Source organism: Pyxicephalus adspersus, chromosome 1 (genome assembly GCF_032062135.1).
Source record: "Pyxicephalus adspersus chromosome 1, UCB_Pads_2.0, whole genome shotgun sequence".
In the NCBI taxonomy this organism is placed as follows: Eukaryota; Metazoa; Chordata; class Amphibia; order Anura; family Pyxicephalidae; genus Pyxicephalus; species Pyxicephalus adspersus.
Genome location: NC_092858.1, coordinates 29,404,757 through 29,421,022, shown reverse-complemented (window position 1 = coordinate 29,421,022; position 16,266 = coordinate 29,404,757). Strand labels below are relative to the sequence as shown.

General features: G+C 37.9%; 1 protein-coding gene across 2 annotated transcripts in view; it reads left to right on the top strand.

Annotated features, from left to right (window-relative positions):
• SGCG (sarcoglycan gamma) overlaps positions 1-16,266 on the top strand; it is a gene marked incomplete in the record, with an annotated part of 119,838 nt that overhangs the window by 65,656 nt on the left and 37,916 nt on the right. For both annotated transcript variants that reach the window (XM_072404950.1, XM_072404957.1), the window contains 1 exon segment: positions 3,787-3,984. In XM_072404950.1, the coding sequence (XP_072261051.1) occupies positions 3,787-3,984 (198 nt within the window).

Here is a 16,266-nt window from a genome sequence, read left to right as displayed (position 1 = left end):
GGAGTTATGCTATCCTAGCCTGGGCAATCAAGATGGCAGAAGATCAGAATCCAGAAGAGGAGATGGAGAAGATGGTGGTACCCATGACGCAACAGGGACAGGTGAATGTATTTTAGGACAGATGTCCCCAACCCCCAGGCTGCGGCCCACTAGTAGGCCGGGGCCGTCTGACGGGGACAGGAGACATTGCAGGCTCAGGGTGGGGGGGTTCTGGTATCATGACGTCGCTCTGGGGGTAAGTTTCTTCCCCTTTATAGTGACAAATGGCTCCCCACATATGGGTGGTCTGAAGTCTGTGCATTTAGTGGTCTGCGTCCTGCAAAAGGTTGGGGACCACTGTTTTAAAAAATTACAATCAGGCAAGTATAGCTATTTTATTGCAAAAAGGACAATGTCTCCCCCTTTCTTTGATAAAGGACATGCCCTAGTTCAATTCTTTAAAGTAATGGTTTAATGGTTTAGTCCCATTTTAAACTACAAGTATCCATCCACAGGTAGCCAGACAAGGGAAAACGTAATTTCTATCCTGCTCAGGATTCACTTAATGAGAAAGTGTGCTATGCAAAGAACAAATAAATGCACTATGGGAATGATGAAATGTGTGGATACATTTAGCCCTAGGTATTGACTGCAGTCTGCTGCATAAAAGACTTCCTCACTTAACTCAATTTATTGTTGTGTAAAATTGTTCCTGATATAGTTTGCTGACTCAAGCAAGGTAAAATGATCCAATGCACTGATCTACTTAGGTCAAGCCAGCTTTATTGAAAACACTTTATATTTTTGCAGAGCTAGTTATGTTTAAGCTTAGACACTAAACATTGTATTGTAGTATTGTGCGTACAGCTTCAGCAGCCAATATTGTTCTTAGGTTCAGTGGCTCCTTAATCAAGTTATGGGACAAGAGGTAGAGCATCAGATCTTCTACTTTATGTTTTTTTTAATGAACCGCCATGTAAACGTCTGCTTTATCGCCCCTCGCCCCTGACCTACACTAAATTTAATAAAACTAACTAAACTTATTATTTACAATTATTATTGCATAGCATAATTACTCCTACCACTCCAAATACGACTGCTGGACACTTGCTAGTATTACATTCTATGTTCTGGCGCCAAGATATTCCTTACCTTACCCAATAATAATCCATAATGGTCTTGCTCCCTCTTTTGTGCGTTGTGTGATCCCCATCCTTTACTCATTTCCCTCTGCTTTCTTCAGACATTTCATTTGTTAAATTAGTTAAATATTTCCATGTATCACCTTGTAACTCCATGACACTATCTCCACCTCTGCACCTTGTACCTCTTCTTTCCTATCTATACCCCATTCATATACAGACATGTACAGTATACCTTTCTTAAAAGTTTTCTTTCTAGGGTTTGCAGTAGGCTTTTCTCACTTTTGGTTAATGTTCAGAATTCTGCTCTATACAAAGTTTTAGGTTTTATCATTAATATAAAAATCATCCTCACCAGATCCTCTGCTCTTTGAATTATTTTTCTGCTGCTTCTACCTCTTGTAATTTTGTTTCAACATCTTCACTCTGTTCGCTCTTTGGAGCTATAGAGGTTCTTTCCTCATTTTTTCTATGTTTTCCAGGTTACCATTGGGAAGGTTTTTATTATAGCCCATTTTTCTAAAACTTTATCTTTTCAAATATTTGTTTTCAGTTGGAAACTCTCTGAGCTATAAATTTCTGCTATCTTTTCTCTACTCATTTCTTTCAATATTCCATGTTCCAGAACTCTTTTTTCTTTCTTCAACACTGTGTTCCTTGTTTTCTTTGAATCTTTCCACATTACACAGCAATATAATGTAGGATCATGAAAAAAAAAATACTGAATTATTGAAATATTGAACCTTCTATAAAATAGCTTACTATATGGTTATTATAATATATGGTTAATAAGTAATTTTTACAGAATGTGTTTGTGAATCTGTTTTTATTAAAATGTAATTTACATCTAAAAGTCTATTTTTAACAATAAAACACATGTATTTTTCTTTGCGTTATATCATTTGGCATATAGACAGTTACAAACGAATGAAGTGTTGGACCTAATATCTGATTTTATATTTACTAACAAGGCAGAGGATGTTATTTAGACTAATTTGTTGGAGTAAGTAAAGGTTCTAATCTATTTAGAGTGTAGCAAGTAAGGTAATCACATTCAATCAAATTTGTTCTGCAATATTGTGGATTGGTGTCATAATTTCTCCATTATCTTCCTTATTTCTGATGATTTTCAGGAACCATCTCCTTCATTGAAAGCTACATAGATAATTCAATTTAATCCGCCTCCCATCACATCATTTATTGTATAAAAGCAGGGGTTTGGGCTATGTACACATGTTAGACTTTTGTCATTGGAAACGATTTTTCCATCCTTTCTAAAAACAAAAAAAAATCCATTCCAAAAAATGAATGGATGAGCGCTGTTATCGCTCAGCATTCGTGGATCGGCCAGGATGGCTCCATACACTATGTTGGACAGTCGCTGTATACATGTCAAATTTTCTTCTGGTACTAGCCCTGAAGCGATATCATAACAGAATCTTCTGATGTGTGTACGTAGCCTTACTGTCCAGTAGTTTGAAAAGAGGTATAAAGGTTCATCAGGGGTAGGCAAACTCCGGCCTATAGGCCAGATACGGCCTAGCCAGTAGTCTGTTCTGGCCTAATGCCCCCCTGGTCATTCCGGCCTATTCCCAGCTGGCAGGGGTCGGCAACCTCCGGCTCCTGAATCGCATGCGGCTCTTGAGCCTCCTTGTTATGCTCCCCTTCCCTATTTACATAGGAGAGGGAATGTCCCCTGACCCTGCTGCCGGGTAAGGGGACATTCCCTCCCCTATGCACTGCGGAGGAGAGGGATTTCCCTTCAGGGGCGTTCCCTCTCCTTCGTATGCATTGCAGGGCAGAGGGATTTCCCTTCGGGGGGGAGCCATCAGCACGGGACTCGAGAAAGAGTCCGGCCTAGTGTGCCTTCTTGACCTCCTAAAATGGCCTAGTAGCCAAAAAAGTTTGCTGACCCTTGTTTTACATAATCTAATTATCATGGGGCCATTAGGTCTTGAGCATTAGGTATAGACCTATATCACTAATGATGGGAATTGTTGACAAATCACTAGGTTAGCGATTTTAAATTGTATTTAAAACAAAAATCGAAAATGTATTATATTGCAGCTTATCAGTCCTTGGATGAAGTGACTGCTTTAGCATTCTTTTGTAGCTTTCTTTCCACCTAGTGATTTTTCTAGTAATTTAATTCTAATCCTATAATGACAACACTTATTCTCTGTATCAGGACAACTGAAACAAGATAGGATAGGACTTTTCTTCTATTTTCCATAACAAAGAGGGGCATGGTTCTGTAGTCCTTACTGTGCAATGTATTCAAAACAGTAAGCACAGGGAGAAAGTACAAATACTGTTATTAAACTGAATAAAGAGATATAACAAAACACTAAATTGTATCAAATTCATTATTAGGGTTTACATACACTAAATTATTATATGTGGGACATACAATATATTGTCAGATGTAAAGCTATTTTACAATATGAACCATTAAAGCATTGGGAAATTTCCAAAGATCTTCAAACAACAGCTTGTACCTTATGAAAAAATGTAGAAGGATTTTTGCAAAAGATCAATATACTTCAGTAAAACATATTTTACTTTCTCTTGTGAAAAAGATACATGAAACAAGACATTTATGAATAACTACAAATCTCCAGTTAACGAGCAGACAATTAAAATATACTTTCTTTGTATTACACAGCAGATGGTCCGGGAACAGTATACCACAACAACCCAAGAATCAGACATAAATCCTCCAGAGAAGCAGTATGTCTATAACATTGGAATCTATGGCTGGAGGAAGCGCTGCCTGTACCTCTTTGTCTTACTTCTTCTCATCATCTTAGTTGTGAATTTTGCTCTAACTATTTGGATTCTGAAAGTTATGTGGTTCTCATCAGTAAGTAAAATGCATTGATTGTTCTTATTTTTATATGGTTGGGTTAACAGCTTTTATTTATAGATAAAATTATTACTTTTTTTGCCTTTTTTTTAAAAAAAGCAGTTTGACAAAAAGTAAGATTTTAAGGTTAGGTGAATCCTGGGCATCTGCACCAGCACCTGATTTCCTGTTTTTTTTTAAGTCCTCCTGTAAATGTTTTTAGTTTTGTACTGTAAAGTCTACATAACAATAGAGAATGTTAAAGAGGTTTAGAAGTTGGTATTACAGTCCAAGATCAATTTTGGAGGGAAGTCAATTAATCTAACTGCACGTTTTTTGGAATGTGGAAGGAAACCCACGCAAACATAGGGAGAACCCGCAAACTCCATGCAGATAGTGTCCTGGCCAAGATTCGAACCTGGGACCCAGCGCTGCAAACTGCTAATCTTTGTACTAGATGCTCAGGCAAAAATTAATTATGCTTCACTTACCACCAGCCCAGCCAGTTATACTATACCAGGTGTTTCTACACACCCTGACTATTTTTCTTCCCAGGAGCCTCCCAGAAACAAAAGCACCCCTGTGTAGCCCAACAAGCCCCCTTTATTTTTTGGTCTAATGATATTCATAACTTACAGCAGCAATCCATTCTGCTCAAACCAATGGACCAGTCAACAGTGGCTGACTAAAGAATTTATTGACATGCGTTAAAAAGAAACCTAAACATTCCTATAAGTCTCCTGGAAATCTTAGATTGGTGCAGCTATACTTGAATCTCAAAAACCTACAAAAAAAGTTGGGTTTTGGTGTGCCTAGAATGTCAATCAAGCTGCAAATGCAGATTGTAAACATACAGTTGACCTGGCATTTCTTATCTACAACAGACCCTGCTTGCCTGGAATTGGTGAATCCTGCTTTAAGAGTTATAGGGTAGTAAAGTTTGTAAAATGTTATACAATATTGTGCAAAATATTAGTGTACTTTTCGTTGTGTAAAGCTGTTAATTGTGAACATTCATCTTCCCTATTACATCTTAAAATCTATTAATCTTTTAATTGTAAGCAAAAATGTAATTCTTTCTAATTCAGCATTTACATTACAAGTGCATTATTTTATTGTTTAGTTATTCTTTAGTTTCTGTTTCTTTATGTCCCCAGTGCACAATTACTTACAAGGCTAGATATTTTTTCTTTAAATATTGTAACAAGTTGTAGAGCCTAATACTATAATAAATCATTTCCAATTGATGTTAATTATTATGGATATCAGCCTGTTAATGTTCCATGATTCAATTTACTTTCATTTGAATCTCTGCTTGGGTGTGTCCACTAATTGTTAATTTTCTCGTTAATGATTAAAGAACTTTGTAACTGGAATAGCCATCTTTGATTGTTAACTTGGAGTAAAAACAATCAATCCTTGTTATTTTGCTACACAGCTAAATTTAGTGGTTGTTAAAGCTGAACTCCAGCATCATGTTAGCATCATGTATGGCCATTACCTAGGGCTGCTGAATGTAGGAACACCATCTCCTCCAGCCTGGAAGTTGTATCATAATTGTTACTTTTACCACATTTTACATTGATTTCTTTTGATGTAATGGATAATGTTGCTGACTCATGTATTTACATCTACAGGTTTAGACTGGGAAGTGTAACCTAAGCTTAGGTACATTTATCTGACATTCTATTAATATAAAATGTATTTATTTATATCATATTTGTAATTGTCAAAATTTCTCCTGCTCTGCACATGCGGCGTCCTGTCTTATCTACCACTAAGCCCCTGTATGTCCAGGGCCAGTATAGGCAGGACAGGAGAAATGTTGATTAACAATAAGATTTTATACAAATAAAAAATAGATTCCAAATGTTATTTTACTATTTTTGGCAGGGCTCAAATTGTACAGCTTTGAAATCCCAGATGGACAGATTTGAACCAACAACTTTGTGTATTCTAGACAGGAATACCACATCATTATTTGTACAAACTGCTGAATAGGACAACCAAAATAGCAGCCTGGCAGGACTAAAATAACCCGGTGTGTCTAAAGTGGCCAAAACACAAAGACAGGCTCACTCAGAATCAATAACCATGCTTGTAATACACAAATAAATGTTAGGAGGGAAGCAGCTCAGGTGGATTGCCAGGAATTTGTTTAATAAAAATAAATGATAATTTATGCAGAATAATTGTTTCTGGTTGAAGGACACCTGCTAAAGAACCAGTCCAAATATTTTAAGGTTTTAAGGTAGGAAATTACTGGCAGCAAAGAAAAGTTATTTTTTGGGGTGGTTTATTTGGGATGACTCCTATCACAGCTATCTTTATATCCCCATGCCATGGCAGCACCGGGCAACAGGAGAATCTTGGGAGCTTTACCATTTTATACCCCATAGTTATAAATCCTTAGTGTCTCCATCTAAAAGGGTCAGAGATTGTAAAGGAGACTCATTCTGAGAAATACTTTGTCTCAAGCGTACAGTATACTACTTACATTCCGTTGCATCTGAAAAAATACACATACAGACTAAAATGCAGTTATCTGTCCTTCACTTGAACATAAAAGATAGGACAAATAGGCTCCTACCTACCTGGTTAGATGTAGATGGGTCACTAGCAGTAGGAGAAAATCTAGCATTGGGAAGTATTGTACACTTGTAGATATTGAAATATTGTTCCTTTAACTTTTTTTTAACTCCCTTTCCATAATTAGCTGCAGCTGAAAATAGCCCTGTATGGACAGGTTATACCCCATTTTCACTTTATTTAAATTTGTGTCTCTCTCGATAAACTTCTCCAAACTGACCCAATCTTCCTAGCATGGATTGTAAGCTCTTCTGGGCAGGGTTCACCCCCTGTGTCACTGTCTGTATCTGTCTGTCATTTGCAACCCCTATTTAATGTACAGCGCTGCGTAATGTTGGTACTATATAAATACTGTTTATTATTATTATTATTATTATTATTATTATTAATAATAATAATGATGATAATAATAATATTATCACCACAAAATGGTGGCTTGTGCTGCTGTTTTCCATCTTTTAAAGTGGGTTGCAGTGACAACTGCCTTCTGTAGCGGACAAAGGAAGTGCAATCACATGTGATTGGCTGATATACCTCAGCACACGCGTGGGAAATCCAGGACTCCCAATAATAACTCAAATTTGTACAGTTTCATATTCCTATCTGAGCTTAAACTCTGTGTTGGAATTGGATTTTTCTGAACACCTTTAGTGCCAACCCCCTAAAAATCTATTTTAACTCCAGGTTGTAATGCGACAAAACGACAAACTTGGTGGGATGTGGATATTTGCCGATTCTGGCAAAAGTCCACACACACCAATGAAAATGTAGATCCACTTTAAAATGTACCTAAACCAACAAACCAGAAGGTAGTAGTAGTAGGCTCCCAGTGGCTTTCGGTTTTTGCTTAGAGCTCGGCTCTGTGCCGCATTGACGCACACACAGGAAGCTACTTGTTAAATCATCCGGTCAGGGAGCGGTGTCGATGGCCTTCGTCGATGACATCACAAGGTAAGTATGTGCCGTTATCGACGAGTATGCTGTGTATACTTGTAGAATAATATGGCTAAAAAGGACTGCTCAGCTCCAGCACTGAGCTTTGAAGGTCTATTTTAATCTTTGTAAACTTCATAATGGAAACTTCACTTTCTAAGGACCATTCCTTCCTAAAATCTGAGAATTTGAGATTACAACCTAAGCACACCAGCAGGAGGCTTCTCTTTTGACAAATGCTGCAGTGCTAAAAAAAAAAATTACATTTGAGCCGAACTCTAGAAACTTTTAAGATTGTCTAGCTGCACCTGTTTCATCCATTCAATAAAATACTCCAGTCCACTTATTCTTGAAACAACCACAACCTATCCATCACAAGCTCCCCTGAGGAAGCCCTTATGGCGAATGGCGTCAGGATGAAGAGACAACACGTTTATTGTTTCATGTAACCTATCTTTTCTATGGACTAAAAAGGATTACAAACCTATTTACATAGGAGTACCTGTATAGCTAGATATCCTGAAAAACCTTAAATGTTCTGATGAGGTTGGGATAATCAGGAATTTCAGTTTTGTATTTCATATTTATCTTGCCTGATACTATCGATGTAAACTTTTGTTCAGTACAGGTAGCCAAAAAAAAAAACGTTTGCCTGTCTTTTTAATATATACTTGCAGAAGCCTACCACCCACTGATGAGTTTAGTTCCGTTTTAAGTGCATATTTCATTTTTAATAAATATGATCCCTCAGTATAATTAATCCTGCAGCACTACCTCCTTACATTCTCAGAAAGACCCATTTCTGCAAATGCAGCTTGCTGCATTCGTTTTTGTTGACATGTAAGTTTTCCAAACTTTTAGCAGCAGTAATGAGAATAAAATGAAGGATATCAATCATTCATCTGTCTAGGTGTCTATCTGTACTAACACCTGTATACACACCACTAAACACCTGCATATTACATTATGTTCCGGAGTGTCTACACATTACTAAATCAACTCACATTTTATTATATCACCCACTCCCAAATATTAACCCTCAGCAGTGATTCCAGCTTCAGTGTATGAGATTCAAGGTGCCTGTGTTTATTACTCCATTCAGAGGACAAGCGGGAGGCACCTCTCTGCATCTTCTCCATAGTAAGGAATAGAAATTGTTTGCAGGCAGCATGGGGGATCATTTGAGATGTCGGGAGACAGATATAATAATGCTAGATTTCAACCTGATACAATCATAAACAAGGTTTGGCTGTTGTCTGTGATGACTGCATAGGTTTCATGTTGCTTACATCTTGGAATATTTATAGTGACAGTTTGTGCAGTAATCAGAGCGTGTCATACACAAACATGGCTTTTAACGACCCATGTACTTATATACACAAAACTATCATTTTATTGTTGCATGAATATTATTTATATTTTACATGCTGTTCAATAAAGGGTAACTTTACACAGATGGAAACCAAATCACTTGAATCCCATACAAGCTTTATTGCGGTGCTGTATATTGTTTAGAATAGGAGCCATGTTTAGGCACTTCCTGTTAAAGGGTGAAAACTTTTTAACTTTCTCCCAACCATGCTTTTATGTTAATACATAGTGCCTGATTTATTAAAGTTATCCAAGGCTGGAAATGATACACATTCATCAGTGAAGCTGGTTGATCCAGCAAAACTGGAATGGATTTCTTCAAAGTAATTTGGTTGCAAATGATTTGAATCCTGGACCAGATCCCTTCCAAGTTTGCTGGATCACTCAGCTTTACTGATGAAAGTGTATTCTCTCCAGCCTTGGAGAGATTTAAAAAAAATTAGGCCCATAGGGTCTGATTTATCAAAGCTCTCCAACACTGGAGAAGATAGACTATCTTTGGAGAACCTGGGTGACCCATTATTCATATGTTTTTCCAGTGCAGACTGCCAGTAACTGTTTAAGCACACATCAAGCAGGAATGTTTCATGGTTGTCTCCGGAAGAAAACTGTCTGGAAAGAAAGATTAGCAACACTAAGATGCCTGGTTCTCAGTTGTTGAGTGTTGTGGCTACCCAGTCCCTACATCAGTTCTGTAGTGGGAGGAAACAGAGATTCCCCCATTGGTTGCAGAAGATTCTTCAGGCAGTGGTAGTCCTTCACCAGAACAAAGACTGGCAGCACAGGCAGATTTTTTATTTATTTGTATTTAATGATTTTTTTAAAGCAGAGCTAAAATTAGGAGTTACAAAATTACACACAGATTCCTTATTGCAGATTGGGCAGGCTTTGTCTCTTAAATAAAATACTTTTACCTGCCTGATCACAATTAGGTTAAACCCATCATCGCTCCTCACTCTGTCACATCTTCCAAGTCCTCTTCCAAATTTGTGATTTTCAGCTTTCTTGATTGGTCAGGGGGATGTAACTCCCATGCATGAGCATAGGAATTCATTCATTCCCAGCAGACAGCTATGCTAGGATCATATACTGACCTATGCATGTACATTTCAATGTATGTTATAGAAAACAAACAGGCAGGTAAGTTTGTTTACAGAAAGAATCTGCCTGCTTGCAATTTTTTAATATTTTTAGTTTAGTTGTAAAACGACAAGAATCTCACAGAGAATAAATACCTGTTGGTGATTTACCTGTTGAAGAGCTGTCTTAAATGATCAGCCATGTCTTAAATTGGTTTAAACACAATGTACAAGAATGGGCTGAGCACAGATTTAGGTATACGGTGAACTAAACACACTGAATGACTCCAGGCGAAATGTATTAAATAATAATAGAAAAAAATACTGAATGCATTTCTATACATGTACAATTATACCCAGTGGGATTGTAAATGGTTTCCAATAGCCTAAAATCCAGTGACCTTTACATATGTACAGTAATGGAACTCCATGTCAAGGCTTATAAAATTAGAAGCTACTACCATAAATTACTGCTACGTATTTACTAGGTCTGGGTGCTTTAGTAAAAGAGTCAGGTTCTGTTTGTTGTGTCAGAGGTGCAGGGTCAAGATTATTTTCAGCAGCTATTCTTAAAATGCTTGTAAAGATGACGCACACCATCTGCCTGCATGTTCAAGTTTCTTATAATAGAAATACATGGTACATGTGAATCTGTTGCTCTGATGTGTGAGATGTTGTACAAAAAACACAACTTCCTCTGAATCTAATGTGCTTTATTTTTGTTTATCACCGTACATGACTTTGCTAGACCCCCACCTACATATTTTTATTCTTCTAATGTCACATAACCTAAAAACATAAGACAATGTTAAATGCCTGGGAAGTATGGAGGCTGTCACTGCTAAAATCTCATTCTGCCTGGTTCTCATGCTGATCTGCTTGCCCCAACATTGACCCTGAACAAGAACAAGGTCTTCTGAATTTTCTCTCATTTCCCCTAAATATTTACTAGTTTGCCATTCAGACTCAGTCCCCCACACCTATATTTTTTTTTAATTCATATTACCTTACTTTCCTTAAAACAAGGGTGTCACACTTGGAGAGCTGGAGCCTCTAGGGGGCGCTATGGCTTGCACAATAGTGGTGTGAGCCCTAAGAGGGGCCAAGGTGCGGAATCTTAGCAGCAGCCTGATCTTCTCCAGGGCCTCTAGTGGTGAGGATGTTGCGCTGCAGGCTGGTGCCAGATTGTGGTCCTCGGGTACACCAGAGTGGGTAGGACAATGCGTGGTACCAAATCAGCAAGCAGAGGATAGTCAAGGAAGGCCAGGGTTGAGGCAGGCAGCAGACAAGTATAGTCAGGAACAAAGCCAAGGATCAAGTACTAGAAATCCAGAGAATAGACTCCATTGACATGGGGGTCACCGAAGACACAGAGATCACAGGAGACACAGGAAGCGACAAGAAGCACAGGTGACACGGGTTCACCAAAGATGCAGGGGAATGTAGGAGACACAGGAATGACACCGGGGTCACTGCAGACACAGGGGAACACTGGAGAAGCACAACCCAGAGTAAACTCCAAACCCTCTTTATGTACACCGCTATATGTCTCCATATCCTTTTTCTATACCCCACAGTACAACTTATGCCCATCCATTCAAATTGCTACAAATGACAGTGCACCTGTATTTCCTTTTCTGTATCTGCCAATTTCACTCACATATCATTTTGAGTGCCAACTGGTCAGGTTGTTAGGGGTTTTCTGGTAGGCTAGCAAAGGATTCCATGGACCTGATTTATTAAAGCTCTCAAAGGCTAGAGAGGATACACTTTCCACAATGAAGCTGGGTTATCCAGCAAACCTGGAATGGATCTGGTCCAGGATTGAAAACATTTGCTAACAAATTACTTTTAGGAAATCCATTCCAGGTTTGCTGGATCACCAGCTTCACTGATAAAAAGGTATCCTCTCCAGCCTTGGCGAGCTTTAATAAATCAGGCCCAATGTGAGAATGACGGCCTTCAATGTACTGATATTTTTACATTACCAGTCTGTCACTTCTCATTGAAAATACTTGCCTGGCAGTTGAATTACTGGGCTGGCAACCAAGGTCTTGAGAGCATGACACAAATTTTAGGTGGCAAGGGCTCTCATTTATTCAATGGGTAAGTGCCTGCTGCTTGTGACCGCTGGGGTAATGGGGAAGCATCGGCCACCATCTAGCTAGTTCGTAAAATACATCGATCCTTAAATAAATGAAGAATAAAGTATAAATACATGCAGGCAATGTAAGCATTTACAAAAGTTATTAGCTTTTGCATTTGTTTGCATTTGGCTGTTTACCGGGAAAGTCCATGTCTTGCTCTCACTTAGAGTGATTGATAGTATTCAGTGACTAATATGTAAATACATGAAATGAGTGGAGTAGGTTCTGAGCTGGCTCCTTTGAAAGAGACATACATCTAAACATTATGTTTTTATTAAATCAAGCAGTCTACTGGATATTTACTTGATGGGGTACCTTCTCTTTTGGCTTCAGCATTGGCAAATTCTATGGTCATACCATCAGCATCCTTGACTACTGTACTAAATGAAAGCTTGGATTCACATCTACTCTCAAGTTACTTATTGGTTGAATAATGTCAAAATAACTAATTAATAGTCAAAGCTTCCAGTAAAAAGCGATTGTATTTTGGAAACTATTGTGTGCAAGAAAGGCAAGCAGAGGAAAAGAGACCAGTCATCCTACTATGCCTTACTCTGCACGGTATGTCTATGTGGAGGTGGTCATCATTGACCTCCTGGGTGGTTTATTTCTGTCTGGATTTTTTATGTCTAAAAGCGGTACAAATATGTCCAATATTTAATAAATTTAATAATAAACTTTAAATAAAAAAACAAAAATTTGGTAAAACAGTAGTGTATAAATAAATCAAGAGGATTGAATCGGACGGGCAGAACACTGGAGGATGCCGGAGGGCCAGGTAAGTCTTTATTGTTTATTTTTTAGCTACCCTGAGTGTGGCTGTTTTTTTTTTTTACCCTGAGCCACACTCGGGGTTACTGCTCAGGAGGTTAAAGAGCCATGGCTTTGCTTCCTTATATCAGACTTGCTTTCCCAATGGCTGGTTGAGAAAAAAAAGAAAGCAGGAGAAGAGGTGGAAAGGGCACAAATCTATGGAACGAATGAAGAAGGAGCAGGGAGATCCTTGCATTACATATATTCAGGTACAACCTCCCCTGCAGCTAGCAAAAAAGCAAGCAACAGAGCTGCAATTCTGACCAAATTACCAAATCTTATGAGACTAGCAGTTGAAGGTGTAGCTCTGTAGATGATCGCACAATGCAGATATAAAGCTGTATAATTTTTCCACATTGTCCTGCCATGAGCACTAAAATCTCAGTTGTCATTGTCACTCTTCTAAATTTCTATATGTAGCCAACCATATGGGAAAGGAACCCAGGAAGATCAGAAAGGTAATGAAGGAGTCTTAGGATTCGATCTAGATGAGATTGCAGCATAGTGGTATGTTTGAGACCATCTGTATGTTTTTTGGTTATATAAACCCATACCTCGCTTTATCTTTATGTCGCTGTTGCCCATCCTTCTACACAGCCTTAGCCAAAGGATCACTCCCTGAGATAAATGTATTTAAATCCTATTGCCATGTATGTTTGTGCTTAGGACAGGTGCGGTAAAGTTCTTGAACAACTAGAACTTGATATGCATTGAAGATCAGTACTAATAATATTATACAACCATGGGGCAACAGAGCAGGAGTGCCTAGGCACCTATGAGCACTATGAAGCACAGTGCTGTCTTTCAACAGGTATTTTCCAATATACTGCTTTGGCAAATTTAACATTTCTACATGATCCACATAAGGTTGCAAATATTTACTTTTTGAGTTCAGGTCCTCTTTAAATTACCATTTAGAGCATGTCAATGCCCTACTCCCCTTTATCCTTACTGTTTCTTCTTTTTTTCATTTCCCTTCTTTTGCTGTTGTTTCATTGTGAGTCCCCCGAGTTTATCAAGAAATTGACATTATCTATTTTTTTATTGAATATCTATTTTTCAATCTCTCACACAAGTCTCATACACTTAGAATGCCTTACGACTTGGACTTTCCTACTCTCTATTCCTTCACCGCTCTGAAGTTTTTTCTAATCTCCATTGTATCCAGTTCATAAATAGTTCTGATTATTCTTGTTTTGCTTGTATATGACATGTACTTTTTCCCCCTGCATTAAAAATATATATTTTTTAAATAGCCTGTGCTCGTGTGTTGTAAATAGATAGGATGGAGCATGGAATAGATACTTTTTTGTCATGTTTTTATTTCCATCAATGGGTTTGATTTAATAAAGCTCTCCAAGACTAAAGAGGATACACTTTCATCAGTGAAGCCGGGTGATGCAGCAAACCTGGAATGGATTTCCTAAATGTCATTTGATGTTTTTTAGCAAATGTTTTGAATTCTGGACCAGATCCATTCCAGGTTTTCTGGATCACCGAACTTCACTGATGAAAGTGTATCCTCTCCAGTCTTGGAGAACTTTAATAAATCAGGCCCAATGGCACACCACACACCTCCATCAAAGGTTGTTTGCTTTCAGTCAACTTTATTGAAAGTAACTGGAAGTTTCCAGGGTTGGATCTCTCTACAGTGCAAGACTAGCAAGTGCAAGCAAAACAGCATAGGGGTCCCTATGACATGTTAAATGATTTGATCAACAATATTATTTTTTGTTATATCTGTTTAGTAGATATTCTTCATTTACATTTAGTGCTTGAAAATCAGGTGATGTTTTAAGTCACATCATATAAAAATGTAGAAAATGTTCACTTACTTGAGGCTTTTTTAATAACTATAGCCTCCACTGTGGAGGTGGCTACCTTTTATTGCTACTTGGGTTTTCCCTGGATAGCTGTGGCAAGCTTGAGACTTGATGCTGATTTATGAGACCAAAAGATACATATTTTATAGGACCACAGACCATGATAAATTACTTGTGGCAATTCTGAAACATGCATGATCAGCAATAACACAGCAAATCATCCATTAAAGCTCTGACCTTTATTGGGTATTAGATCTGCATATTGCATTCAGTTCAGTTCTTTATTGTTCTTTTAAATATCCTGATACAAAAAAGCCATTATTGTAACTGCGGATAAAAGCATAAAAATATATTACATTTTACAAAGTTTTGTATGCATCTGTGTATAGAGTAAATTATAAATACAGTGCAATATAAAGCTAAACATCTGCTGGATACAGAAATACAGTTTGAGCATTATTATTCAGTTATATATTCATTAAAATGTATTTACACTGGACTTGAGTAAATACATGGATCTATCCTAATAAAGACACCTCTAGGTACCGTAGGAGAAGGAGCAACAATCTACCAACCAGTACTATACTATATTTCCTTGTAAAGAATTGCCAGTCAATCGCTTGAACATGGCTATGCAAGGAGATTCCACACTTCTCATGGCTAAACTGAGTTTTATTGATTCACATAGATGCAAAGTCTTTTAAGGTAATGAGCTATGACAAATTTCACACAGATAATGCTTAGTGGCAAGGTCAAGTTTAAGGTGATACTAAATTTGCAAATGAAAAAATGCAAGCAGTAAACGTACGTACGTGCAGGAATGTACCCGTTGTTCCCACATATTTTTGTGGAGTCTTAGTGACCACAGTCCCAACATCTGAGCAAGCTAGGTGGACACTCCCTGGACACCACATAAGCCTAGACCGTACAGGGAAGAATCAAAGTCTGCTTCAAACTCCATGCAAACTGGGTAAAAAACTGTTTATGAGGTTTTGTTTTACATATCAGAACAAAAGGAATTATTTCAAGTAAACTTCTTCTCCTAACAAACACATTGACCATGATTTATTAAAGCTCTCCTAGACTGGATGAGATGGAGAACCTGGGTAATTCAACAAACCTGGAACAGATCTGTATCAGGATTGAAAACATCTGCCAGCTAAAAGCCAATGAGTTTTAACCCCCTTAGCAGTATTCCCGAGTGTGGCTTGGGGTAAAAAAAAAACATGCTGAAAGCAGTAACCCCGAGCCACTCTTGGGGTAGCTAAAAACATTAAAAATAAACACTTACCTGGTCCCATTGTCCCCTGGTGTCCTGCCTGTCGGATCTCATCCTCGAGCTGCGTCCTCTTCTTCTGATCTTCAGTCGGCAAGTGCACTGACCCTGGGAGTTCCCGCTGATGTCAGTGCGTGTGGGAGGCACGGCGGGAAATTCAAATTATTTTGTATTGGATTTTATACAAAATAACTGTATTGAATCCAATACAAAATAATCATTATAATATATATATATATATATATATATATATATATATATATATATAA